We start from the raw sequence: 27,991 nt of genomic DNA on the forward strand, positions 1-27,991 counted from the left end.
AGTGACACCCCTCCCCAACCCTCCCAGCATCGACGCTCCCCATGCCTTTCTGTTGTCTCTGTACTTTTAACCCTCCGTCCTGCTCCTGTCAGGAAAGCAGAAGCCCCTTTCCTGAGCTCTGTCAGGGCCAGGCCTGCGTGTTCCTTCCTCCCATTAGCGCTGATGGGCTCCACAGCCCCGGAGGTAGGAATTGAGAACGCTCTTGCAACCGCAGAAACGAGGCTCAGACAGGTTGAGTGACTTGTCCAAAGTCACACAGAAGGCGATCAGGGTGCCCCGGGCTGCTCAGTGGACAATGCCCAGGGTCCCACTAGGGGTTCCACCCTGTCCTGCCCTCGATGGAAAGAAGGTGAGACCAGGAGGCAGACGTCTCAAGTTTTCATCTGGGCTCCAGCGCCTTCTAACTCGTTTTGGGCAGTTACCTCGGGCAGATAACTCCCCACCCCTTTGTTTTAGAGCTTGTAAAATTGCAGTCAGGGCGCCTGCCCTGTCTAGCATGCAGGGTTATCCCAGGGAGCAAGGAGATCAGGTGTACAGCTGGCAATCATGGCACCAGCGGGCACAGACACCCCCTCTCCCATCACAGGTACGCTCTGCGCCTTCCTCTGATGACCTGATTGGTTAGTTGGGCTGATCTTTTCATTTTCCAGATAAAATACTTGTATTTAGCAGGAGCTTTCCGGGGACCTGATTTCTTTCTTCCTTCCTTTTCTTTTTTTTTTTCCTTTTCAAAATCTTATTATGAACATTTTCAAACATACCAGAAAAAATTGAAAGAATTTTATGGTGAGCGCCCATATTGTAGATTATACACTTTTGCTGCATAGACTTAATTTCTTTGTGCAAAGGACTAATCCCAATGATGGGAAGATTTAGGACTCCTGGCAGGATGGAAGAAGATGAAGAGAACTTAAGGCAGCTCTCCCTGGAAGGCTGCAGTGGGCAGCCACGTATCTCTCACTCCTGATACAAGGGCCAGTGACTCCTTGTACTTAGAGGGGGGACGTAGGATTTATCAAACAGATAAATAAGAAACAAATAAAATGATCATAAAAGGGATCTACCTGGGGCACACAGACTTCCTACTAATGCCGCCTCTGGTTGGGGGTGAAAATGGATGGTTGACCGTCTTACCTGTGAGCAGAGAGCTGAGAAGTTTGTCTTCAATGAGCAGAGTAGGGGAGAAGAATCTAGAACATTTTAAAGTTAAGAGCTAGGCGCAGGCCCCTAGGGGTGGCTGTTAGAAGTGATAGCAGTAGGGACGCAGAAGTGAGATAGGGTGTGCAGAACCAGGTACTGCAGCTGTTTTTTTAATCAAGATCCTTTCCTGCCTCCTTGCTTGAAAAATAAATAAATGAAAGAACTTCTCCCCCTCCAAAAAAGTTTTTATTAAATATTAAGTATTCAGTTTTCTTTTTAACTTAAGAAGAATAGCCATGATTTTATTTTAGGCAGAAAAACAAAGAAAAATAAAAAGTGAAAAAGATACCTTGTGGGGTAAAGACAGGGTGGGGAGAAGGAAAGAAGGGGCTTTGGGTGGGAGTGGGCAGGGTGGGAGGAAAGGAGGGAGAGGCTCGAGGAAATGAAGAGGAAGGACAGAAGGGAAGGGAAGAGCAGAGGGGCCGTGGAAGCCCCCCTTGGTGGGATGGCAGGAGCTGCTTCTGGAGCGAGGACAGGCCAGGAGCCCCGAGCAGCTTGAGGGGAGGCGGGGCTGGGCACGGTGCTTGTTCTCACATGCGGTTCTTGCAGAATGTGGGCTCTGGAGACCAGGGCTTCCTGCTACCCATGAGCTGTGTGACTCTGGTCAAGTCACTCGATTTCTGCATGCCTCGGTTTCCCCAACTGTCAATAGGGATAAGAAGTCATATAGGTTAAAAAAAATTGTTTGACACATAGGACACCTTCATAAAGGCCAGCTCTCTTGACCATCCCCTTGATCTGAGAACTTCAGAGGGCTACTTGTTCGGTCAGCAAATGTCAGGCTCTCTGATGTGTTCATTAGCTGACCTTGACTCCATAGACCTCTATATGAGATGACAAATCAGCTCACCCAAGGGCGGGGCTGAGGCTGCAGCAATGGACTCATGTGACCCCTGAGCCTGGTGACGTGCCCTGTTTCAAACCACTCCAACTCAGTCCTCAAAAGTCTTGCCTGTACGGTAGAACATCCCAGAAGTTGACTCACAGTTCAACCTAACAGGTGCCTGGTCCATAGCAGGGGCCTGATTTTAGGTCTGTCTCGCAGTTGAACAACTCAGGTCTCCAAGTGTGGGCCTCCAGAACCCAGGAACTGGCTTAACTTCCTCAAGACAGGGATGATCTGCGTGTGATCTTTTTTCTTTTCCCTTTTTCTTCTCTCCCCATCATTAAAAAAAATAAATAAAAGGAGGGGAGCAGGTGAACGTACTCTTATTCCCTTGCAGAAAGATTGTGTTGCTCCTCATTGGAAAATCATGGAATGATGGAATTTCTTCCCATTTCCGTCCATAGCAAGTTTGTAACATCGTTATTCAGCACTCTCATCCCCCAGGATTGGTAGTGACGTAACCCTTGAGCAAATTTCTACACACTGGGAGATATTCCACACCAACCCCCCAATGAGCAGTGGCCACCTGGCCATCCTGAGGGTACCAACCTGCCACTCCTCACACCCCAGGCAGCCAGCGCAGACCAGCACCTCTCCCCACAAAGGCACCTGCTTGAGGGGGAGTGGCTCATTGTTTGGACCACATAACGCACTGTCCCTAAAGTTTTTCTCCTTGGCTTGTTTCCCAGTCCAAAGATTTTTTTTTCTTTAACCAAAAATGTAGGAGAAAGAAAATAAAGTGATCTGAAGTTTTTAATACAAAGATTGCAGAGCCTTCTTAGAATTATATAGCCCTACCCATGACCTTGAAAGCAGCCAGAGGAATTCATAGTAACATCCTCCCAGCCTTATGTAAAAATCCCATATCATACCATTCTGTTCCTTCCATCCATCCATCCATCCATCCATCCATCCATCCATCCATCCATCCATCCAGGCATCCAGCCATCCAGCCATCCATCATCCATAATCACCAGGGTAGGCAGAACACACCCATGGCCTCATATGTCGAGGTCCTGCCCTTATAGTACATTGCTATCCTTGCTGCATAAAAGCTCGGTGCCACGCCCTTCTTATAGATGCTGGGTTAGGAGTTGACATACGAGTTAGAAGGGTGGGATGCACAGTCCTGATTGTTATGGTCTTGAACACTCAGATGCAGCTGGACTCCTGAACAAACACTTTCCAGTCCCTCTAGTCCCTTCTCAGCTTCCAGGATATAAATTGTTTGAGTCTATGACCCATTATCATATGAATAGGCTTCTCTCTTCAGAACTCCTCTTAATCCAGTCAACTTCAAATTAGCCACAGCGATGAAGCAGTGAACCAGAGAATGGCACAGATTGTTCAAACAATCATTTATACCTGGCTTTCGTGAACATAATGGGATTGTTTTTCTGTGGCAGTTGATTTACCATCTTGATTATGTTTTGTTTGGTCTGAAATTGAGCCTCCATGGCCCCTGGCAACAGCAGCTTCCCTTGGGTAGCACTGGCCCCGGAAACAGGTTCAGTGTTGGGGCCATACCAGCCTGGACAGATCAACCATAAAGTGAGACATCCACCCAGGGATCCTGTCTGAGTTATTCAAAAACAGGATTCCATATATTTCCACAAGAAAAAATTGTCTTTTATGCTGGCTTGTTCAGCGAAGTTGTGTTTTTTTATTTTAAGTTTTTCTTCCTAAGAGCCAGCAAACAGACTTCATGTCAAAGAAAAATGCCCCAGTGATACCTCTTTGTAGCACTAGACTCATTTCTTTTCCTGTTCCTTGTCTGCCACATAGATGCTTTAGTGGCCCTGGGTTTGTGCCCCTCACACACATCCCATTTCTGTACCACCTAGAAGTGTGCTGTGTATGCGTCAGAGAGCGTGAAGAGGGCGCTCACTTCTCGTGTTTCTGTGCAGAGCGCTGAGAGTTCGCAAGAAGATGTCTGGGGAGAAGATGCCTGTGAAGATGATCGGGGACATCCTGACTGCCCAGCTGCCACACATGCAACCCTACATCCGCTTCTGCAGCTGCCAGCTCAACGGGGCTGCCTTGATCCAGCAGAAGACAGATGAGGCCCCCGACTTCAAGGAGTTTGTCAAAGTAAGGAGCCCAGGCTGAGCTGAGTCTCTGCCCCCGCCGAGTGGCCGTCTTCCAGCAGCTGGGCATGTGAGGGGCTGATTCACACATTTACAGAAGGCCAACAAGGGTGAGGTCTCAGCTGAACAGTAGGGGATGCCTCTCGCCGGCGAGTGGCTGGGACCAAGGGGGTGGGCTTGGAGAGGAGGGACCAGTGCTGGCCTAGAAGCTCTGCCTTGGCCAGGTGTGAGGGGTGTTATTTGAATACACGTTTAAATCCTCCATCTCAATTTTAGGCCTAGGAGGGCTGGTGGGTCTCAGGTTTCCTATTCTGTTTAATCTGAGCATCCTCAGTTCTTTGCTGCTCTCTGCCCTTCACCTGCAAAGGGAATGGCCGGCAATCCCAATGGACCCTTTGTTTTTTTCCCAATTGGTTCTTTTTGATGGACTCAAGCTCTAAGAAGCCCATGGGGGTGAGTGTGGGATGCCAGGACCTCTGCCTTGGAGGATAACAAGGGTCTGGAGAGCCATGTGCCCACCAAGGGACATTGTGGGGAAGTGGGTCCCATGCTGCTGGAGACCCCAGGCTTTGGGTCTACTGCCCTTCGCTGGGGTGGGTCCCTGCTGGCCAGGCCAGCCCACGCAATCAGCCCCAACCTCTCCCAGAGGGGAAGAAAAAAGAGAATAAAATAACGTCTGCTAAAGAGGCACATTTTGATGAACAGACAGCAAAATAATCATACTAATGACAGGCTTATCTTTGTACCTCCTGCATTTTGGGGGCAGGCTTTTCCCACTCCCCCAGGTAACCAAGTTTGTGGAGTCATCACTGGGAGGGGAAAATGCCATCTCTTCTCGGCCATAGCATCAGATGTTCTTGTTCTTTCTTTCTCACCCTGTTTCTCAATATTAAATGTTCTGATTTTCTACCCAATGAGTGGGGCATCTAAGGGAAGAAACACTGCTATGAAGTAGGCCTAGGGTGGGCTGGAGACTGGAGAGCAGATACTGGGCTGCCAGGTGCCATGGGCCACCTGGGGTTCCAGCCAAGGGCCGCATCCTCCCTGGGTGCAGGCAGGATGAGTTCATCACTGGATGTACTTGAACTTGAGGAAAATGCTGACACCAGCCCAGGAGGGGCCTTGTTGCCCCTCCCCTTCTCACCCCTCCCCTCATCCCCTCTCCCTGCCTCATTCCTGCGGGACTTTGACATGCCTTTGCCTGCTGCAAAGTGTTCCTGGAATAATGGTGTCCACGGATGGAGCAGGTTCAGGCACTGACAGGTCCCAGGGCTTGGGGTCCAGGTCATGGCATTAAACCTGTTCCTAAGACATTAAACCTTTGAGAGCTGTCACCATATAACCCCTGTGACTTGTAGACAGGGTCACCCTTTGGAGGTAAAAGGACTCTTGTCCTCCAGTCAAGTTGACAAAAGTGGTGGAAGGAAAGAGGCAGGGAGTCCAGAGTGGAGATAACCACAGCCCCTGGGACTGGGGGCCTGACCCTCATGTCTCGGCTTCACCATCCCTACCCTTCTGGGGCTCCCACCGGCGAGTGCAGGCTTCACCCAAAACAGACAGTGAGATCCGGCCAGGCGCTTCCAGCACCTCTGGGACTTAAGGGGGATTTTTGTTCTGACCCTACAGTCTTGTGACTCTCCTTGCTCCTGGGAATGTTATAAAGTTTTGGTAGGTATCCAGAGGAAATATTCTCTGTAAAGCCAGAATCTCATCTCTGGAAGTAAGGAACCTCATGTCCCATGGAAGGTCCACTGGATCTGGGGAGCAGGGGTCAACCCTGCAGCTGAGTCACGTCCAAGGTAGATTCCCACTCTCCATCTGGAATGTGCCTCCTCCTGGCTTGGGGATAACCAGCCCGGTTCTTCCAGCTCTGGTTCCTCAGCTGTCATTCAGCTAAATGAGACAATGTGATGGGTGGGGAGTCCTGAATAACATCGATGTTGATGTCACTGACCAGATTTTGCAAACTTCTTAAGTACATTTAAAAAAATCTCTTATTGCAGAGACTGGCCATGGACCCTCGCTGTAAGGGAATGCCACTCTCTAGTTTTATACTGAAGCCTATGCAACGGGTAACAAGATACCCACTGATCATTAAAAATGTAAGTAGCTGTCTTGCCTTTTCAAGTAGAGGAATGCTTTCCCAGCAGGTCAGGAATCTGGGGCCATGGGCAGGTTAGCCAGCCAACACACCTGGTATCTATTGTGTAGAAATCTTATACCAACAGGCTGCAGGAGGCATCTACTTGGTAACTCAGAAAGAAAAGCTGGCTTATCATGAAAAGAGCTAATAATACACAGCCTTCAGCTGTGCAACCAAGTGGCCTCCACCTTCTAAGTCGGAACATGAGAGCTCAGTTCTTTTCCTAATACAGGCAGAGTGTCTTTAGGCCTTGGTTTTCCTAGTAAGAAAGAGAGAAAGAAATATAATTTCCACCACTCATCTTCAGAAAGCCATTGTGAGATACTCTATGTTGATATTAGATGATTGTTTTTCTCCTGTCATTTTAAGAAAGCCAATACCAAAAGAAAAGAATAGAAAACTTAGGGTTTCAGCGTGCCCATCTGTAAAGTGAGTGAGCAGACTTAGACATCCTCTGAGCCTGTGATTCTATAACCACAGGGAGGAAAGCTCCTGGAGAGAAGTTTTAGATCTGGTTCCTTTCAATGGAGAATTTAGAAGCCCAGATCTAGACACTGGTGTGCTCACTGATACTGAGGTGTTGTTGCCTTTTGAGTCTCTCAGTGGCCAAGCCAGGCAATATATGTATGTGTATATATTCATACCCACATATTTACATAACAAGTGTGCAAACATATTTATTTCAAGATTTATATATATTATAATATGTATTAAAACCCATGAGTTTACACCAGTACTTCCTGTTCTAATCTAGTATCATGGAATTTATTCTAGCCTTGCCCCTTTCTCTGTATATAACTCTCTTCTCCATGAGAAGCCTGGCTCTCATTATCCTCAATAGATGTACTTATTTGCTGAATCCCCTTATATGTAGCAAATTTCCCTCTCATATACGCCAGTTCCTCAGTCCAAGCCCAGTTTGACCCCACAAAATACACTGTGGCCACATTGATTGAGTTAAAGAAATAGTTTTTGTTTGTTTGTTTAGTTTTGTTTTTTTGCGGTATGCGGGCCTCTCACTGTTGTGGCCTCTCCCATTGCGGAGCACAGGCTCCTGACGCGCAGGCTCAGCGGCCCTGGCTCACGGGCCCAGCCGCTCCGCGACGTGTGGAATCTTCCTGGATCGGGGCACGAACCCGTGTCCCCTGCATCGGCAGGCGGACTCTCAACCACTGCGCCACCACAGAAGGCCTAAAGAATTAGTTTTGAAAGAAGCTTTCAATCTACTGTTTCCTTTTCTCCAACTTGACAGTTACTGTTAAACTAACTCAACACCTTTCTTTACTTCCCCCAATATTTAGTTGGGAATTGAAGTTGGAAACAAGCTTTTTAAGTTCTAAGGGCTTCCCTGGTAGTCCAGTGGCTAAGACTCCACACTCCCAGTGCAAGGGGCCCAGGTTTGATCCCTGGTCAGGCAACTAGAGCCCACATGCTGCAGCAAAGATCCTGCATGCTGCAACTAAGACCTGGAGCAGCCAAATAAATAAAATAAATATTAAAAAATAAAATAGATGTTCTAGATCTAGCTAATGGGGAGAAAAACAAAAACAAGAAAAGGACTGAGAGACATAAATATTAAAAATCAAATTATCATTCTTTGCAGAAACATGATTGTTACCCTAGAGAACCCAAAAGAACGAACTGAAAACTAGCAAACCTAAGAAGAGAATTTTTAAAGTTGGTCAGTTATAACATACATATGGAAAACTGTAAAAATACTAAGATTAAATATTCTTTATAATACTGAGGTGGAGAAATTCTTAGCATGGCACCAAAGGCAGAACTTTAAAGAATTTAGAGTTGTAGCAACTTGAAAAAATTTTTTTTTCCTCTGGGAGAAACCTAGATGTTCATTAAGGAGAGTAGTTAAATAAAGTGGTGAGTCTATACTATGAAAGAGACTTTTTTATATTAGCTGGAATGATATCTAGAAAATGCTGTTAAGTTAAAACAAAACAAACCAAACAAACAAACAAAACCCAAAAACAACCTTTCACAAGCAATCCTACAATATGGTCCATTTTGCAAAACTGAGGAAAAACTCTGTGTGACTGTTAAATGTATGTAGAGCATCTGAAGGGAACTTAAGGGAATGCCCTTAAACCTGGGTACAGTTACCTCTGAGGCAGGAGAGCAAAGGGGATAGAGCACAGTTGTTATCTATACTTCCGTGTTGTTTGACTCTTGCATATCAAGAATGTGTTAATATTATTTGAATAAACATTTTTCTTAAAAAATGTTGTGTAACAAAATATAATGAACATTAAAGGACAAATGACAGATATAAGCTGAGTAAACAGATTTTAACTGTATATAAGAAGATACTGAAATACACATGGATTATCTATCTATAATATCTATCTATCTATCTATCTATCTATCTGTCATCTCAAGCACCCTTATAACTCAGAATGAAAAAGACAAATACCCTAATAGAAAAATAGGTAAAATATACAACTAGATGTTTCTGAGAGGAGTGTAGAATAGTGGTAAAGAACATGCTGTCATCTTCAATGAGGTGTCGTGCAGAAGTCTGCCATGGAATCTGTGATCTGATGCATTAGACACAAAGCCTCTTCACACGACCCCCTATAAGCACATGAAACTGGACTGAGAAGAAGAGTCACAACTATTGCCCTCGAGCTGAGGTGTCACTGTCACCATTTCCCATGAGAAAGTCTGGTCTGAAGTGCAGGGGCGAGGCCTCTGAACGTGGCCCTCTATGAGCAAGTGGAACTAGACTGAGCACAGAGGAAAAGAAAAAAAGCCATGGGGCTGACAGAGTCTAGGTGCTCCGTCTGGGTGTCAGGCCTGAGCCTCTGAGATGGGAGAGCTGAGTTCAGGACACTGGTTCACCAGAGACCTCTCGGACCCACATAACATCAAATGGTGAAAGCTCTCCCACAGATCTCCATCTCAACGCCAACACCCAGCTCCACTCAACAACCAGCAAGCTACAGTGCTTGACGCCCTATGCCAAACAACTAGCAAGACAGGAACACAACCCCACCCATTAGCAGAGAGGCTGCCTAAAATCATAAGAAGGCTACAGACACCCCAAAACACACCACTGGATGTGGTCCTGCCCATCAGAAAGACAAGATCCAGCCTCATCCACCAGAACACAGGCACCAGTCCCCTCCACCAGGAAGCCTACACAACCCACTGAACCAACCTTAGCCACTGGGGGCAGACACCAAACACAATGGGAACTATGAACCTGCAGCCTGGGAAAAGGAGACCCCAAACACAATAAGTTAAGCAAAATGAGGATGCAGAGAAACACACAGCAGATGAAGGAGCAAAGTAAAAACCCACCAGACCAAACAAATGAAGAGGAAATAGGCAGTCTACCTGAAAAAGAATTCAGAGTAATGATGGTAAAGATGATCCAAAATCTTGAAGATAGAATGGAGAAAATACAAGAAACGTTTAACAAAGACCTAGAAGAACTAAAGAGCAAACAAACAATGATGAACAACACAATAAATGAAATTAAAATTTATGTAGAAGGAATCAATAGCAGAATAACTGAGGCAGAAGAACGGATAAGTGATCTGGAAGATAAAATAGTGGAAGTAACTACCACAGAGCAGAATAAAGAAGAAAGAATGAAAAGAATTGAGAACAGTCTCAGAGACCTCTGGGACAACATTAAATGCACGAACATTCGAATTATAGGGGTCCCAGAAGAAGAAGAGAAAAAGAAAGGGACTGAGAAAAAATTTAAAGAGCTTATAACTGAAAACTTCCCTAATATGGGAAAGGAAATAGTTAATCAAGTCCAGGAAGCACAGAGAGTTCCATACAGGATAAATCCAAGGAGAAACACGCCAAGACACATATTAATCAAACTATCAAAAATTAAATACAAAGAAAAAATATTAAAAGCAGCAAGGGAAAAGCAACAAATAACATAACAAGGGAATCCCCATAAGGTTATTAACAGCTGATCTTTCAGTAGAAACTATGCAAGCCAGAAGGGAGTGGCAGGACATATTTAAAGTGATGACAGGGAAAAACCTACAACCAAGATTACTCTACCAGCAAGGATCTCATTCAGATTCAACAGAGAAATTAAAACCTTTACAGACTAGCAAAAACTAAGAGAATTCAGCACCACCAAACCAGCTTTACAACAAATGCTAAACTTCTCTAAGCAGGAACTTCAAGAGAAGGAAAAGACCTACAATAACAAACCCAAAACAATTAAGAAAATCGTAATAGGAACATACATATCGATAACTACCTTAAATGTAAATGGATTAGATGCTCCAACCAAAAGACATAGACTGGGTGAATATATACAAAAACAAGACCCGTATATGTGCTGTCTACAAGGACCCACTGACACAGACTGGGTGAATGGATACAAAAACAAGACCCGTATATATGCTGTCTACAAGACACCCACTTCAGATGGAAGTCTGTAGGGACACATACAGACAGAAAGTGAGGGGATGGAAAAAGATATTCCATGCAAATGGAAATCAAAAGAAAGCTGGGGTAGCAATTCTCATATCAGATAAAATAGACTTTAAAATAAAGACTATTACAAGAGACAAAAAAGGACACTACATAATGACCAAGAGATCAATCCAAGAAGAAAATATAACAATTGTAAATATTTATGCACCCAACATAGGACCACCTCAATACATAAGGCAAATGCTAACAGCCATAAAACGGGAAATCAACAGTAACACAATTATAGTAGGGAATTTTAACATCCCACCTTCACCAGTGAACAGATCATCCAAAATGAAAATAAATAAGGAAACACAAGCTTTAAATGATTCATCAAACAAGATGGACTTAATTGATATTTATAGGACATTCCATCCAAAAACAAGGGAATACAGTTTCTGCTCAAGTGCTCATGGAACATTCTCGAGGATAGATCACATCTTGGGTCACAAATCAAGCCTCAGTAAATTGAAGAAAATTGAAATGTATCAGGTATCTTTTCCGACCACAGCTCTATGAGATTAGAAATGAATTACAGGGAAAAAAACGTAAAAAACACAAACACATGGAGGCGAAACAATACACTACTAAATAACCAAGAGATCACTGAAGAAATTGAAGAAAAAATCAAAAAATACCTAGAAACAAATGACAATGAAAACATGACGACCCAAAACCTATGGGATGCAGCAAAAGCAGTCCTAAGAGGGAAGTTTACAGCAATACAATCCTACCTCAAGAAACAAGAAAAATCTCAAATAAACAACCTAACCTTACACCTAAAGCAGTTAGAGAAAGAAGAACAAAAAACCCCAAAGTTAGCAGAAGGAAAGAAATCATAAAAATCAGATCAGAAATAAATGAAAAAGAAATGAAGGAAACAATAGAAAAGATCAATAAAACTAAAAGCTAGTTCTTTGAGAAGATAAACAAAATTGATAAACCATTAGCCAGACTTATCAAGAAAAAAAGGGAGAAGACAAATCAATAGACTTAGAAATGAAAAAGGAGAAGCAACAACTGACCCTGCAGAAATACAAAGGATCATGAGAGATTACTACAAGCAATTATATGCCAATAAAATGGACAACCTGGAAGAAATGGTAAAACTCTTAGAAAATTTTACCTTCCGAGACTGAACCAGGAAGAAATAGAAAATATAAACAGACCAATCACAAGCACTGAAATTGAGACTGTGATTAAAAATCTTCCAACAAAAGCCCAGACCAGATGGCTTCACAGGTGAATCCTATCAAACATTTAGAGAAGAGCTAGCACCTATCCTTCTCAAACTCTTCCAAAATATAGCAGAGGGAGAAATACTCCCAAACTCATTCTACGAGGCCACCATCACCCTGATACCAAAACCAGACAAAGATGTCACAAAAAAAGAAAACTACAGGCCAATAATACTGATGAACATAGATGCAAAAATCCTCAACAAAATACTAGCAAACAGATTCCAACAGCACATTAAAAGGATCATACACCATGATCAAGTGTGGTTTATCCCAGGAATGCAAGGGTTCTTCAATATATACAAATCAATCAATGTGATACACAATATTAACAAACTGAAGGAGAAAAACCACATGGTCATTTCAATAGATACAGAAAAAGCTTTTGACAAAATTCAACACCCATTTATGATAAAAACCCTCCAGGAAGTAGGCATAGAGGGAACTTATCTCAACATAATAAAGGCCATATATGACAAACCCACAGCCAACATTGTTCTCAGTAGTGAAAAACTGAAACCATTTCCAGTAAGATCAGGAACAAGACAAGGTTGCCCACTCTCGCCACTTTTATTCAACATAGTTTTGGAAGTTTTAGCCACAGCAATCAGAGAGAAAAAAAAAAGAAATAAAAGGAATCCAAATTGGAAAAGAAAAAATATAACTGTCACTGTTTGCAGATGACATGATACTATACATACAGAATCCTAAAGAAGCTATCAGAAAATAACTAGAGCTAATCAATGAATTTGGTAAAGTAGCAGGATACAAAATTAATGCACAGAAATCTCTTGCATTCCTATACACTAATGATGAAAACTCTGAAATAGAAATTAAGGAAACACTCTCATTTACCATTGCAACAAAAAGAATAAAATACCTAGGAATAAACCTACCTAGGGAGACAAAAGACCTGTATGAAGAAAACTGTAAGACACTGATGAAAGAAATTAAAGATGATACCAACAGATGGAGAGATATACCATGTTCTTGGATTGGAAGAATCAACATTGTGAAAATGACTATACTACCCAAAGAAATCTACAGATTCAGTGCAATCCCTATCAAATTACCATTGGCATTTTTTACAGAACTAGAACAAAAAATCTTAAAATTTGTATGGAGACACAACAGACCCCAAATAGCCAAAGCAGCCTTGAGGGGAAAAAAGTGGAGCTGGAGGAATCAGACTCCATGACTTTAGACTATACTACAAAGCTACAGTAATCAACACAATAGGGTACTGGCACAAAAACAGAAATATAGATCAATGGAACAAGATAGAAAGCCCAGAGATAAACCCATGCACCTATGGTCAGCTAATCTATGACAAAGGAGGCAAGGATATACAATGGAGAAAAGACAGTCTCTTCAATAAGTGGTGCTGGGAAAATGGATAGCTACATGTAAAAGAATGAATTCAGAACACGCCCTAACACCATACACAAAAATAAACTCAAAATGGATTAAAGACCTAAATGTAAGACCAGACACTATAAAACTCTTAGAGGAAAACATAGGAAGAAAACTCTTTGACATAAATCACAGCAAGATCTTTTTTGATCCACCTCCTAGAGTAATGGAAATAAAGACAAAAATAAACAAATGGGACCTAATGAAACGTCAAAGCTTTTGCACAGCAAAGGAAACCATAAATAAGACGAAAAGACAACCCTCAGAATGGGAGTAGTTATTTGCAAATGAATCAACAGACAAAGGATTAATGTCCAAAATATATAAATAACTAATGCAGCTCAATATTAAAAAACAGTCAACCAAATCCAAAAATGGGCAGAAGACCTAAATAGACATGTCTCCAAAGAAGACATACACATGGCCAAGAAGCACATGGAAAGCTGCTCAACATCACTAATCATTAGAGAAATGCAAATCAAAACTACAATGTGGTATCACCTCACACCGGTCAGAATGGCTATCATCAAAAAATCTACAAAAAATAAATGCTGGAGAGGGCATGGAGAAAAGGGAACCCTCTTACACTGTTGGTGGGAATGTAAATTGATACACAGATGTCGAGAATGGACCTGAGGATGCAGGGAGTGGGAAGGGTAAGCTGGGACGAAGTGAGAGAGTGGCATGGACATATATACACTACCAAATGTAAAATAGATAGCTAGTGGGAAGCAGCAGCATAGCACAGGGATATCAGCTTGGTGTTTTGTGTCCACCTAGAAGGTGGGATAGGAAGGGTGAGAGGGAGATGCAAGAGAGAGGAGATTTGGGGATATATGTATATGTATAGCTGCTTCACTTTGTTATACAGCAGAAGCTAACACAACATTGTAAAGCAATTATACCTCAATAAAGATGTTAAAAAAAATAATTACAGAAAATGATGTCAGGCACCAGGCTGCTTGTGTTTGAATCTTGGTACCACTCCTGTGTGCCCTTGGTCAAGTTACTTAACTTCTCTGGGCCTCAGTTCCCTTATATGTAAAATAGATATGCTAATAGTACCTACTGCATAGGGTTGTGAGAAATCAACTGAGTGAATATATGTATGTCTGGCTCCTACTAAGCTGTATATAAATGTTTGCTTTATCATTTAGTGTACTGATGTCCTAAGTGTACACAAAATTCAAATTCTCTGGTAATAAAAGAAATGCATAAGCAAACAAGAAAATACCTGCTTTTGGCTTGCCAGGTAGGCATATATTGAGAAGATTGTGAGTCCTCAGTGTTGGCAAGTTTGCTTGTGGAAGGTAGACTGGTTCAGCCTTTTGGAGGGTGATGTATACATCAAACTCCACGCTCTCTTTGGCTCAGCACTACCATCTCGGAATTTATTCTAAAGAAATAATCAGAGAAATATTGAAAAATTGGAAACATGAAGTTTTATGGGAAGGAAGCTGTTTAAATGCATTGTGGTTCATCCTTACAATGACATATTATAGAATCTTTAAAAATGATGCTCTATATACTTCAATTAAAAAATAATAAAATGATGATCTAGGTCCATATAAAGTGGACACTAAATGCTGTGCTATAACTGACATGAAGTGGGAAAGAAGCAAGTACAAAATGGTACAGTGTAGTATGGTAGCATGATCCAATGTTTATTTTTTTTAAACTATATGTATTTATATCTATGCAGAGTGTATTAATGAATAGATAGGCAGAGGTTATTTCCAGATGGTGCAATTATGGGTGGTTTTTAGGTTTTTTTATAACTTTCTAAATTTTCTAAATTTTATACAATCATAATTTTACAATGAGAAAAAACATAAACCTATTTTCATTTTGAAAAACAAAAAACAAACAAAAAAAGAATTCACACAATTCAGCTATGTGGGCTTCCTGTCGAGAGCAGTTGTCCTCAGTCTTGGCTGTACGTTAGAATCACATAGGGAGCTCTAGAAAATTCCGATGCTTGAGTCCCACCCCTGGGGATTCTGATATGGTCAGAGTTGAGGCATCAGGACTTTTCAGAGGGACTCTATGTACACCCAAGATCCACCTGGGGCTGGGGTTGTTGTTTGGAGATGATTGGTGGACACACAGGACCCAGCTTGGGTGTTTTCCTCAAACTGGGTGCCTCCTTAGGACTTTAAACCAAAGTATACCCTAGGGATGAGATATTATTCAGGGTAAAACCCACTTGACTTATTTGTATATGGACACGGCCTGGGCAAGTACACCCTCAACACAATCCTAGTACATTGCAAAGATGGGTTAGGATCTTTCTTCATTCTTAGTGTCTTTCCTCAGGATGACTGTTCTCAATGTCCTCAAAGTCCTTTGAGAATCTGATGGTAACTGCTGTCACTTACTGAGCACCTTCAAAGGGCCAGGTACTTTGCAAAGTGCTTTACTTGTATCAAGCCATTTAATCCTCCAAACAACCTTATGAAGGAGGTGCTATTAGTTTCCCCATTTTTCATATTAGGAAAATGAGGCTCAGAATATTTATGTGACTGACCCATATCATGGCTGGTCAGTGGCAGGGCAGGGATTTTAAACCAGGAGGTCTTGCTCTAGAACTGGCACTTTTAACCACTGGCTTGGAATAATTTATCCAGAAAAATGCCTTTGCTCAGATGTACCCATTAGCATGTAGGTCCATGGGTCCATAGATGCCTGCAGCTGTGCATGGACCCAGGAAAGAGCCATTCTAGGGAGAAAGCCACATGTGGTGCGATATTGCCCTTGCTGTAGCCACGGCCCTCCTCATACCCCAAGTATAGATAATGTGGCAGCCCCTGCCCCCTCAAGCGTCCCCTGCCAACAAAGAGTGGTCATCTCTCTCCATGTCATTGCCAAGGTGGGTGCTTGGAGCTGCAGTTGCTCTTGTGGGCACTGTTCAGGAAAGGTCTGTGCTATGCCCTGCCTCTGTTGGGTCTGGCCCTCCAGGACAGTGAACCGCAGGCTCACCCACACTGCCTAAGGATGATGTCTTCTGTTCTCCAATGTAGATCCTGGAAAACACTCCTGAAAACCACCCAGACCACAGCCACTTGAAACACGCCCTGGAGAAGGCAGAGGAGCTTTGCTCCCAGGTGAACGAAGGGGTGCGGGAGAAGGAGAACTCGGACCGGCTGGAGTGGATCCAGGCCCATGTGCAGTGTGAAGGCCTGTCTGAGGTAGCGCCTTAGGGTGTGACCTGGGTCTCCCCCACTGAGCCTTGGCAGCTGGCCTGAAGGAGGATGAGAAAAGAACATGCATTGTCCTCCCCGTTGGCCTCCAGTTTGCTAATTCTCTCTCCAGCTGCTTCTAATCTGCTGTTTAATCCATCTACTGATTTTTTTAAATTTCAATTATTTTCTTTTACCCTTTCCAGCATTCTAGTTATTTTCTCTAATCTGCTGGTTTCTTTCTTGTCTTGGTCCTTTCACAAATGACCATGCTTCTCATTTGTTTCCTAACACATTTAAAATATATTCTTGTATATTTCAGATCTGATCATTCCATTAACTCAGGTTATGAGTTTCACTGTTTTGTCTGTTGCTTCTGCTAGCTCTCACCACACATGTCTGTTTCTCTGTATGTACTTTGATTTTTGATTGTGAGCTCAACATTCCTTGGAACTTTATCTGTGGGATCTTTGAGGTCTGAAGTTGTATTCCTCCTGCAAGGGTTGCTAGCTACCAGGATCACCCTAAATTAGATATAGAGGGGTTTTCAGATCACACTAGTGTGTGAATTGTGGTTGTAAACTTAAATGAGAACTGCATCGTGGTTACACATTCTCAGGGACATTTTTTTTTTCCTCCACTTACACCAAGTTCAAAAACAAGCAAGTTTTCTTGGTCATCCCTTCTGTGCTGAGTTTACTTGTCATTCTTCCTTTGGAGTCCAGCGTTTTGGGATCTCCTGTTATCTCATGTGGGCCCTGGATATATCTCCTGTCTCTTGCACCCTCCATAGCCTTTAAAATGGAAGCTTAAGGTCACCAGATTTAAGAAAGACTCTCAGGGCTAAAGCCAGCTTAGGGACTTGTTTATCTTCCAGGGTTCACATTTTCATGCTGTTTTTGGCCTCTGCAAATTTCTTATTTTCATTTTTAATTTTTACCACCTCACTTGCATTTAAAAACTACAGTTCTATATTTTATTCGGTTTTGAAATTTTTCACTGGGTGAGTCAGAGTCTCTAGTCCACCATACTACCAGAAACAGAGTCTCTCCTGTAGTATTTGATTCTCTTCTTGTCCCTTATCTTTACTTTAGTCTCATTCATTCTTTCTGCCTGTTCTCACTCTCTTTCTCTTTGCCTCTGTACACACACACAGATACACACATACATACACACATTCATGCACACACACCATTGACTAGGGTTTACCAAAATGCCCAGGCAGACTGTCTCCCTCACCCACTCTTCCTGTGGCTCCTTCCTTCTTACAAGCTTCAAAGGCATTCACTACCTGAGGAAGTTACACCACTGCTTCCTCTCTGCCCTGCCTCCTGTCCCCCTTCCGTGAAGGTGTGGGATAACCAAAGTTATGGAAGCAGCCATGTGGAAACCAAGGTGATGGATGTGGGTTCCCATTTTGGAACTGTGTTGATAAGCAATCCAGGGGCATTCACTGGTTGGCTGGCTTACTTATTCATTCATTCATTCAATAAACATTTACTGCCCATGTGCCTTGCTCAGTACTAAACACTGAGGACATGAAAATCAATAAGATGTGACCTACGCCATCTCAAGAAGCCTACAGTCCTGGACCAAGTAGAGGGATCAAACCAATATTTACCACACAGTGTGAGACATCATGAGGCAGATCTAGGTGCCAAGTGCTGTTGGACACTCATGGAGGAAGGAACCGTCATGGAGGGATTCAGGGACATGTTGGAGAAGGTGACACTTGGCTGGGTGTTGAAGGATGAAGATACCTCTCCAGGAAAGAATCCAGGGGGAGGGCATTTCAGTGGAGGGCACAGCCTGTGCAGGACTTCGGTGAGCAATGTAGGGTGACAGGTGATAAGCTTTAAGGCAAGTTGAAACCAGGGCAAGGAAGGGCTGTGTATCATTCCAAGGAGCATTAACTTGATCCTGAAGACACTGGACATGAACAGCTCCTGAATCTGCCAGGCTGAAGTGCAACTGTGCACTTTTTCTTTTTTTTTTTCAATGTTCCCTATCTTTTTTCTCCCTTCCTCCCTTCCTTCCTTCCTTCCTCCCTCCCTCCCTTCCTCCCTCCCTCCCTTCCTCCCTCCCTCCCTCCCTCCCTCCCTCCCTCCCTTCCTTCCTTCCTTCCTTCCTTCCTTCCTTCCTTCCTTCCTTCCTTCCTTCCTTCCTTCCTTCCTTCCTTCCTTCCTTCCTTCCTTTTTGCCACACCGCGTGGCTTGCAAGATCTTAGTTCCCTGACCAGGGATCGAACCCAGCCCCAGCAGTGAAAGTACAGAGTCCTAACCAATGGACTGCTGGGGAATTCCCCTCACTGTGCACTTTTAAAGGGGTCCTTCCCTGAGTCTCAGGGCTGCAGTCACGGGACTCAGTGAGGCCTGTGTCTTCATCTTAGAACATTAAGAATAGGGAATTCCCTGGTGGTCCAGTGGTTAGGACTCCACACTTCCACTGCAGGGGCATGGGCTCAGAGGACTAAGATCCTGCATGCCACACGGCACAGCAATAAAAAAACCCCTCAAAACATTAAGAATAAAATAAACTCTTGTCATTTGCTTTTTTGGGATGTATATACCCTCTTTGAAATAGACTGTTGTCCTTCTTTAGTGATCGATCCTTCCTGGCTGTTGTACACTAGCTTTCTGTATGGTCTGTTTTGTCTGTACAGTCAGGGTTCACAATCGTGGGGAGGGGGCGTGTTGGCTTCTGTTTCCTGGCCCAGATCTGGACACACACCGGTGATTAAGTTTCAAATAAATGCCGTCTTTGGCATTCTTGTCTTAAGATCAAGAGCTATCAAGTCTGTTCCCAATTCACATATGTTCAGTGTTAGCCTGGCCAGTTGGAGGCTCTAACCTTTGAGTGTGAATAAACCACATCAACTCTATGTCATCCAAGTGAATTGCCAGATTCATTGCCCCCAAGTGGCTTGAACTCTCTCTTGGTGAGTAAAAAGGGCTAGATTGACATCCTTTGAAGGCTCTCTTTGTGGTGTCACCTTCAGTCTTTGGGGCTCCCTCAGAACCTCAGTGGGAGGTTAGAGGCCCTCGTCCCTCCTTGTACCTGAGAACAGAGTGGACTGGTCACTCTTCCTTGCTGCCTATAGGTCTCTGGTCATAGAGGCCCCACTGATTCTTTCTCCCACACTGGAGGCAGACAGGTGGCCAGCAGCATCTCTTGGGGAATGTGTGTTGTGAACTGTCACCTTTTCATTAATACTCTTCTCAGGGAGGTCTGTAGGGTTCATAGCTCTGGAGAGAGCCTCAGCCTTGAAGGCTGCTGGATGGAGGATACCCCCGGGACCCAAGTATGGGCAGGTGGAGACCCGAAGTTCTGACTCCTGCCTGGATCGTATCACTTCCTGGGCACAGCTGTGGCCTTCCCCTCCCTCAGTCTCTCCCCTGCTATCCAAAAGGGTGGCCTTAGTGGGGTCATATCTTCTACAGTCTCCCCCTGCCCCTTTAGAACCTGCTCACAGTAGATGATAGAGCCCGGGGGGGGGGGCGGGGATGATAGAGCATGAGATGATAGAGCCCAGGGGGATGACAGAGCTGCGTTTCCACACTTAGATCTGTCTCCAAGTTTTGGGGAGTGGAAGGAAGAGAGCTGCCTGGCCCCTTCACATTTTCAGGACCATTGAATTGGGTGAGATTTAATGGGCACCGACAGTGTCTGTTCTGCTTGGCTTCGAGGCATCTGTCAGCAACACTGAGTTTTGTAGTCCACCCATGTGGTAGGGGCCTGGACTCAAGCTGCGCCTGGGAAAGTAGCATTTGTCCTGTAGAACTGTACAGAGAGAGTCGCTGCTGCTTTCCAGAACCGCGTAGGACTGTCTGAGCCTGTGCAGGGCCATCATTGGAGCTGGTTCACGCCACCTCCGGCGGACTAGCCTGCACACAGCACATACCCGTCAAGGAGGGAGAGGGCTGGGTGTTTTCTTCCTGCTGGCCAGTTTCCCCAATAAACACAAGGGAGAAAAGCAGCAGTCGCCCTGAGACACTGAGCAGACCTCAAGGAAAAGCATTTGGAATTATAGCCAAAGATCATCTTGACACGTGGAACCTCCAGAACCACGACTTTGACTTCTTGGCTCCAAAAGTCCCTGCCTGAAGTTTTCAAAGCAGTCCTTGATGTGAGCCTAAGTTACAGGCCTCAGATTCTGATGGAACCCATGCTTTCAGATGCAGAAAAACAAAACAAAACAAACAAAAAAAATGACCTCACTTCATCGTGTCTTCTTTGGGTTTTGTTTTCCTTTCTCAGCAACTTGTGTTCAATTCAGTGACCAATTGCTTGGGGCCACGCAAGTTTCTTCACAGTGGGAAACTCTACAAGGCCAAGAGCAACAAGGAGCTGTATGGCTTCCTCTTCAACGACTTCCTCCTGCTGACCCAAATCATAAAGCCCCTGGGCTCTTCGGGCACCGACAAAGTCTTCAGCCCCAAATCAAACCTGCAGTATAAAATGTACAAAACCGTAAGTTTGATTCTAGAGTGCACTATCAGGGTTGATGTTTGGGGGGAGGAGGAAGTTTCCAAAAGGAGCATTTCAGCAGGGTTTGGGGGCTGTGGCATACAGGAAGTGCAGGGGCTGAGACAGGATTTAGGGTGACCACAGCATCACGAGTCCAGCAGTATCAGAAAAGGAACGACGCTCAAATCCATTGACAAAACATCTATTAGCTGTCAAGTGGCTACTGTGGGTCCCCCAGATGTGTTGAAGGTATGCCTTGCCCTGGTGGGGTTCCCGGTCTAGTGTGGCAGGTGTGGGAAAGTTCGAGACTAGAACTCAAGCACCCTCTTCCCGAACATTCCCAGATCTCCCTCCAAACTTCTCCAGATTGTTTGGAACATCTGTGCCCCTCACCTTTTTCCAGCAAAAGCCAGTCTAAATAGTCAACGTGTAGAGAATTTTCCTAAGCTGTTTATTTGGTCTGCTTCTACGTGCATGGCTGTGTTTGTGTGTCTGTGTGTCATGGGATATTGTTTTTCTAAACTTGTCTCTGTGTGGGTATTTTCACAGAAGAATTTTCTCTGAAGCAGCAGTTAGCTTTATTTTGGGGAAAAGCACAATGTACTTATGTAGATTGCCACTAGCAGCTTTGCATGAACAACTTGGAGAGAATTGCTTGGAGGTAGAGTTGATGGAAACTGCTGATTAGGATATACTATGAGAAAAACAGACCCATCCGTTCTTATTCTGGAGGACTCTAAAAATACCTGCAAAACGGAGGGGGGAAATCCATATTTATAATTTGCAGTATCTGAAAGTTAATATGAACACAGAATCATTATTCTGGTATAGTTTACTGAAACATCCTCCCACCCCCGCCGCAGACACACACACACACACACACACACACACACACACACACACACACACACACACCCTTCACCCTCAGTCTAGTTTATTAGAACACGTGCACGTAAGCACACACACGTACTCATAGTTTATTGCAATACACGGCCCCCAGTCTGGTTTTGTAATGGCTGTGCATTATTTTTCAGCCTATTTTCCTAAATGAGGTTCTAGTAAAATTGCCCACTGACCCTTCCGGGGATGAACCCATCTTCCACATTTCCCACATTGACCGAGTCTACACCCTCCGAGCAGAAAGCATAAACGAAAGGTAAGACCTGCCTCCTCACTGGCACTGGGCGCCCAGGTCCCACCAGGTGTAGGACAGAGGTGGGACATTTAATTAATCAGCAGGTCCCAACGTTCCTTCAGTTGCAATGCCACCCCCTCTGGCTGGAGGTGGGGTGGGGGCATGAGGGTGGAGCGGTCTTAATACGTTTTTCTAGAGCCTCTCGGAAGTTTGACCCATGGCATGAATTTTGCAAAGTAAAAGACATTGAAATGAATTTTGCTTGAGAATGTTTTAAAAAGCAATTTTCAGAGTTTGAGATAAATGGAGCATCTCATTTCCCAAGGTTTCCCAGGTGGCAGAAACCAGTAGGAAAGTGATTTGGGGATGGATAGGACCACCTAATCCTGACCCCCTCCTCAGCTGGCTCCCCTGGACAGACGTTCTGGATCCTAGAACTGTGGGCATTTTTGCTTTAATCTCTTCTTCAAGGTTCTGCCCCGGAGCCAAATGAAACAGATTATTTTCTGAAGGGTGAACTTGATATACGACCTACAACATTCCAAGAGCATTTGTGCCAAAAAGCAGGAAATTGGCTAAAGTCGTCATGCATATGCTTCTCAGGAAAAGGAAGGCGAAAACATCACGCCAAGATGTTGGGGAAAGCCAAGATGCTTTCCCCAGCGTGTGTGTGCTCTTTCACAGAAAGTGGTTCCTTATCTGGGAAATGGTTTCTTTCCTTGGATGGTTTAGTAAGAGAAATCCTTCTGGCCTTATTGGATTAGGCAAATATGTGATGCTTTTCAAGAAGGAAGGAAGAGGTGTTGTTGCCAACATCTCCTCCAGGGCAGCATTTATCATCATAGATTTTCTTCCATGGGGACGCAAACTCAGGTCTTGAGTACATCAGTAAAAATGTCACTCGTGCCTTCGTTGTGCATGGTAGAAATCATGATTAGCACCATGTGACATAAAACCAGACTTTCTTTGCTGAGCCTTTGTTGTAAAAATCAAACGAGCAAGGCAGAGTCCTAGAAACTGAATTTGTACAGACCTGAAGCCTGAGTTCTGTTTGGCACCGTTCTGTCTCTCCCTTTCCAAGGACCGCCTGGGTGCAGAAAATCAAAGCTGCTTCTGAACTCTACATAGAGACGGAGAAGAAGAAGCGGGAGAAGGCGTACCTGGGTAAATACATCGCTGAGCAGAGGGGCCCGGGATCCCGCAGAGTGGCAGCAGAGAGCCATTTGGTTGTGCCTAGAACCCTTAGAGCTGGAAGATGGGCCTGGGGGTAGGGGAGAGCCTGAGGGGGCAGGCACGCGGAAGAGGGAGAGCGGGTTGCAAGGTGAGGGGTGGAGGGCAGATTACAGGATCAAGGAAGCGAGAATTCAAGGTGGAGTAGGGGTGGGGAATTGTTCTTGCAGGGGAGCATAAGACAGATCATGAGGCAAACCAGAAAGGCAGCAAATCCTAAACGGGAGCATTCTGTGTTGTTTCTCTTGCCGTCATAGTCCGTTCCCAAAGGGCCACAGGCATTGGAAGGTTGATGGTGAACGTGGTTGAGGGCATTGAACTGAAACCCTGTCGGTCACACGGTAAGGACCCAAGAGGCCCCCTCTATCACATATTAGTGGTGGAAGCCTTTTCTGCATCCCCCCCACCTGGCTTTAAAACAAATGTGCTGTTTCCATAATCCTCAATTTCTTTCCAGACTTGGTTTTTGTAGCACTTGTTAAAAAAAAGGTTTTTTTTAATTCTTTTCCACCGTTTTGCTTTCGAGAAAGATCTGAGTGGCTGCCCTTTCACAATACAGTCAACCCCTCTGTATCTGCAGGTTCTGCACCTGCGGATTCAACCAACTGCTGATCGAAAATATTCGAAGAAAATTTGAAAAATTTCCAAAAAGCAAAACTTGATTTTGCCACACACTGGCAACGCTTTACATAGCAGTTACATTGTATTAGGTTATTACATGTAATCTAGAGGTGATTTAAAGTATATGGGAGGATGTGGGTAGCAAAGACTATACCATTTTATCTAAGGGACTTGAGTATCTGAGTATTTGGGTATTTGTGGAGGGTTCTGGAACCAGTCCCCGTGGATGCTGAGGGATGACTGTGGTTTTGACACAATCTAGGGCTAAAGTGAGGAGACAGGAAAGGCTTAGTTTTGAAGCCCACTAATGTAATTATTTAAGTATTATGAATATTTAAGTAGTATACTTTAAGTGTGATGCTGGATTGTGTGAGTTTCCGCCTGGATTCTCCATTTTATGCAGCTTATTAAGTGTGGCATTGGAGTGAGATCAAAATGAGGGGTGTGGCGGGAACAGCTGCCACATGACTGTGACCCCGCCATGCTCACCCAGAAGAGCTGGGCGGCAGGCGGGAGTCAAGCAGGCTCTGTTCCCTCTAGGAAAGAGTAACCCGTACTGCGAGGTGACCATGGGCTCCCAGTGTCACATCACCAAGACAATCCAGGACACTCTGAATCCCAAGTGGAATTCCAACTGCCAGTTCTTCATCAAAGACCTGGAGCAGGAGGTCCTCTGCATCACCGTGTTCGAGAGGGACCAGTTCTCTCCAGACGGTGAGTAAAAAGCGGCCCCGAGGTACCCTTCCCCTTTCGCTGTCACTTGGCTTTCATGGATAAATATTTTCTACCTGGGAACTTGGTGCCCAGAATTTCTTGGGCTTCCTGCCAGAGAGATGAGGCTGGCATTAGACAAGACTCAGCATCCCTTGGAAAGAGGCCTTCACTGATGCCAGGTTGTCTCAGAGAAGGTGGACCAAGCATGCTTGGTCTAGAGTGGTCCAGCTGCCCTAGACAAAGACCATGGTCCCGTGTTTCCCCAAAGCAAGTAAATGCAGAGAGAGCTATACCACAAAGCCACCACCCAATTCTTTAGTCCTTGGCTAAAAGCTATGGTGAAAATTCATAAAATTAGCCAGTAGAGCAAGAAGAACATTAGCCCACAAAAAACGTGGCAGAATCAATCAGTGCTCTTTGGGTGACATTTCTGGTTAATTAAAGGGATGGGATCGTGTTGGATGCATCATCCCTTCAACCAACTTTCTGTTTCTGCTTGAGCCTGGAAAAAAAATGGGACTGGCAATGATTCTGAGAAACTTCTCTCTCCCTTCCTCAACGCAACAAAAATAAGAGAGTAAGTTTAAAGATTGCGGTCTCAACCTAATTATATTCAAAGGAGTAAAATTAAGTGCTAGGAGTGAGGGTCCAGTGCAGGCATGATCTGTGCAAGGCTTAAATTGCTTCACGTGGCTTTTGTCTTTTCGTACTTTTATATGAATTATCTCATTGTGAGTTAGTTACTATTAATTGTTGCCCAGAGATGGTCACATAGCTGGCTAGATGTTAGAACATGACCAGACCGATCTGACTCATAAGTCTGGGCTCTGAAGCACTGTGTTTCAATGGCAATTTGGTTTTAAATTTATTTTATTTATTTATTTTTGGCTGCGTTGGGTCTTCCATGCTGCGCACATGCTTTCTCTAGTTGCAGCGAGCGTGCTCGCTATTTGTGGCTTACGGGCTCTAGAGCGCAGGCTCAATACTTGTTGTACACAGGCTTAGTTGCTCCGCGGCACGTGGGACCTTCCCAGAGCAGGGATTGAACCCGTGTCCCCTGCATTGGCAGGTGGATTCTCAACCACTGAGCTACCAGGGAAGTCCCTCATTGGCAGTGTTTATTCTGATAAATAAAGGCTTGACGTTGGATTTATTTTAGTAGTGATATACCACGACACAATGGCAGCTCCACTAGAGTTTAAATTGCAAATCCTAGTATTGTTCTTACTTCAAAGATCATTTCCATGAAATGCACAAGGGGAAAAATAAACCGGTATCTTCCACCAGAAAAAATTCCCAGGTTTTAACTGTTGAAAGAAAAGCTGTTTCCTGTACAAGTGTTCCTGGATCATAGTATATTCCAAAAACTAATCGTTGAATGAAAAAATGAAGGAGGCCCTTCATGTTAACGGTCTGGAGGCCCGTTTAACACCCTTGTGCATTTGCACAGCGTCAAAAATTGTTTCAAACACGCTCACGTCCATTCTCATACTGACTCAATATTTGATAAAAAGTGGTGTTGAGATAGTCCTGGGAGCATGGCTGGAAGCACGCAGCTCCCGTGCTGTCACCTCCTCCCCACCCCCTCGAGTTTGCTCTCTGGCACTTACAGTGGTGCATTATAAGGACCAGCCCTTTTTCACCATCCTTGACTTTTCGAAAAGGAGTGTAACATCGCAAAGCATGTTCCTGGGTCAACCCCTGGGAGAAACTACTGTCCAATTTTTGTCCCAGAAATAGCTGACTTTCTTCTGGGCAATTTCTTTAAATTTCATGTAAGTTGCAAATTGTGCGGCTGATAGGACATCTGGTTCTGCATTGCCTCCCAGGAAGCTCATAGCCCTTTGGGGGTCCTCAAGTGTGAGGAAAGTCTGTGTTTTGAGCTCCATCTGGGCTCTCCTTCATCCCCATCCTGGTACCTTTTTGTTTTCAATTCATTTAAAAATTATGCTGGGCTTCCCTGGTGGTGCAGTGGTTAAGAATCCGCCTGCCAATGCAGGGAACAAGGGTTCAAGCCCTGGTCCGGGAAGATCCCACATGCCGCGGAGCATCTAAGCCCGTGTGCCACAACTACTGAGCCTGTGCTCTAGAGCCCCCAAGCCACAACTACCGAGCTTGCATGCCACAACTACTGAAGCCCGTGTGCCTAGAGCCCATGCTCTGCTACAAAAGAAGCCACTGCAATGAGAAGACCCTGCACTGCAACGAGGAGTAGCCCCCGCTCGCCGCAACTGGAAAGGGCCCGCGCGCAGCAACAAAGATCCAATGGGGTCAAAAATAAATAAATAAAATAAATAAATTTATTTAAAAAAATTAAGAAAATAAAAATTATGCTGTCATTGTAGTCCCTGGATTCTCGGAAACTGACCTAACTCCCTTTTGGAAGAAGGAAGAGTATAACAATTTGCTGGGACATTCCCCATATGCCAAGTACCTGCCTTGAAGAGAAGGCATCCTCTCTGAGGAGGGTCTGTGTGTTTCTCCTTTCAGATTTTTTGGGTCGGACAGAGATCCGCGTGGCTGACATCAAGAAGGACCAGGGTTCCAAGGGTCCAGTTACAAAGTGTCTCCTGCTGCATGAAGTTCCCACGGGAGAGATCGTGGTCCGCTTGGACCTGCAGTTGTTTGATGAGCCCTAGGGAGCTGGCCCAGGGTGTGCTTGGCAGCGTTCCAGCCTGAGGCAGCGGATGCTGTCTGGAAATGGTGTTGCTTTTCGAGGACCACTGTTTGGCGTTCAGCCACAGGGCAATAGGACAGCAAAGACAGGACCCTCAAAGCTTCTGGGAATACTTCTTGACAATCCTGCCCCCTAAACAATTTCCCATTTTGTGAAGCGAAACTGTGTTTTCCTTTGTTTTCACTGCAGGACTCATCATGGCTTCCAGGGTCTTTGAAATCCCATCGCCCCTAGCTACGTTCGGTTGGGAGTCTGCCCCATCCCTGGGCCTGAGGCTTGGGTCTGGTTACTGTAAAATAGATTTATAAATGCCATGTCTGTATTTTTGGAGAACTCATGTAATCCTCCTGTTTCTTACCTCCACCAGCCTCCAGGTAGGCCCCCTGACCTATGATGCCTGAGTCCTTGGTGTGTTTAGAAATAATCATGATGATCTTGTTATTGCTTCAGAATCTCATTCTCCCACTGGGACCTTAATTGAAATGCTCCCCTGCATCTGATCACTCGGGAGACGGTCGCCTGATCAGACACTGG

The 27,991-nt window shown here is 44.5% G+C and overlaps 1 protein-coding gene across 1 annotated transcript in view; it reads left to right on the forward strand.

The window, feature by feature from the left end:
- ITSN1 (intersectin 1) overlaps positions 1-27,749 on the forward strand; it is a 230,621-nt gene extending 202,872 nt beyond the window's left edge. Inside the window, exons 31-39 of the mRNA XM_073804459.1 lie at positions 3,994-4,177; positions 6,177-6,275; positions 16,455-16,622; positions 20,871-21,083; positions 22,115-22,236; positions 23,297-23,379; positions 23,703-23,786; positions 24,607-24,780; positions 27,271-27,749. Of these exons, the coding sequence (XP_073660560.1) occupies positions 3,994-4,177; positions 6,177-6,275; positions 16,455-16,622; positions 20,871-21,083; positions 22,115-22,236; positions 23,297-23,379; positions 23,703-23,786; positions 24,607-24,780; positions 27,271-27,419 (1,276 nt within the window). The 3' untranslated portion in view covers positions 27,420-27,749. The remainder of the gene's footprint in view (positions 1-3,993; positions 4,178-6,176; positions 6,276-16,454; positions 16,623-20,870; positions 21,084-22,114; positions 22,237-23,296; positions 23,380-23,702; positions 23,787-24,606; positions 24,781-27,270) is intronic.
- The last annotated feature ends 242 nt before the right edge of the window (positions 27,750-27,991 follow it).

The sequence above is a fragment of the Tursiops truncatus genome, chromosome 4, assembly GCF_011762595.2.
Source record: "Tursiops truncatus isolate mTurTru1 chromosome 4, mTurTru1.mat.Y, whole genome shotgun sequence".
NCBI lineage: Eukaryota > Metazoa > Chordata > Mammalia > Artiodactyla > Delphinidae > Tursiops > Tursiops truncatus.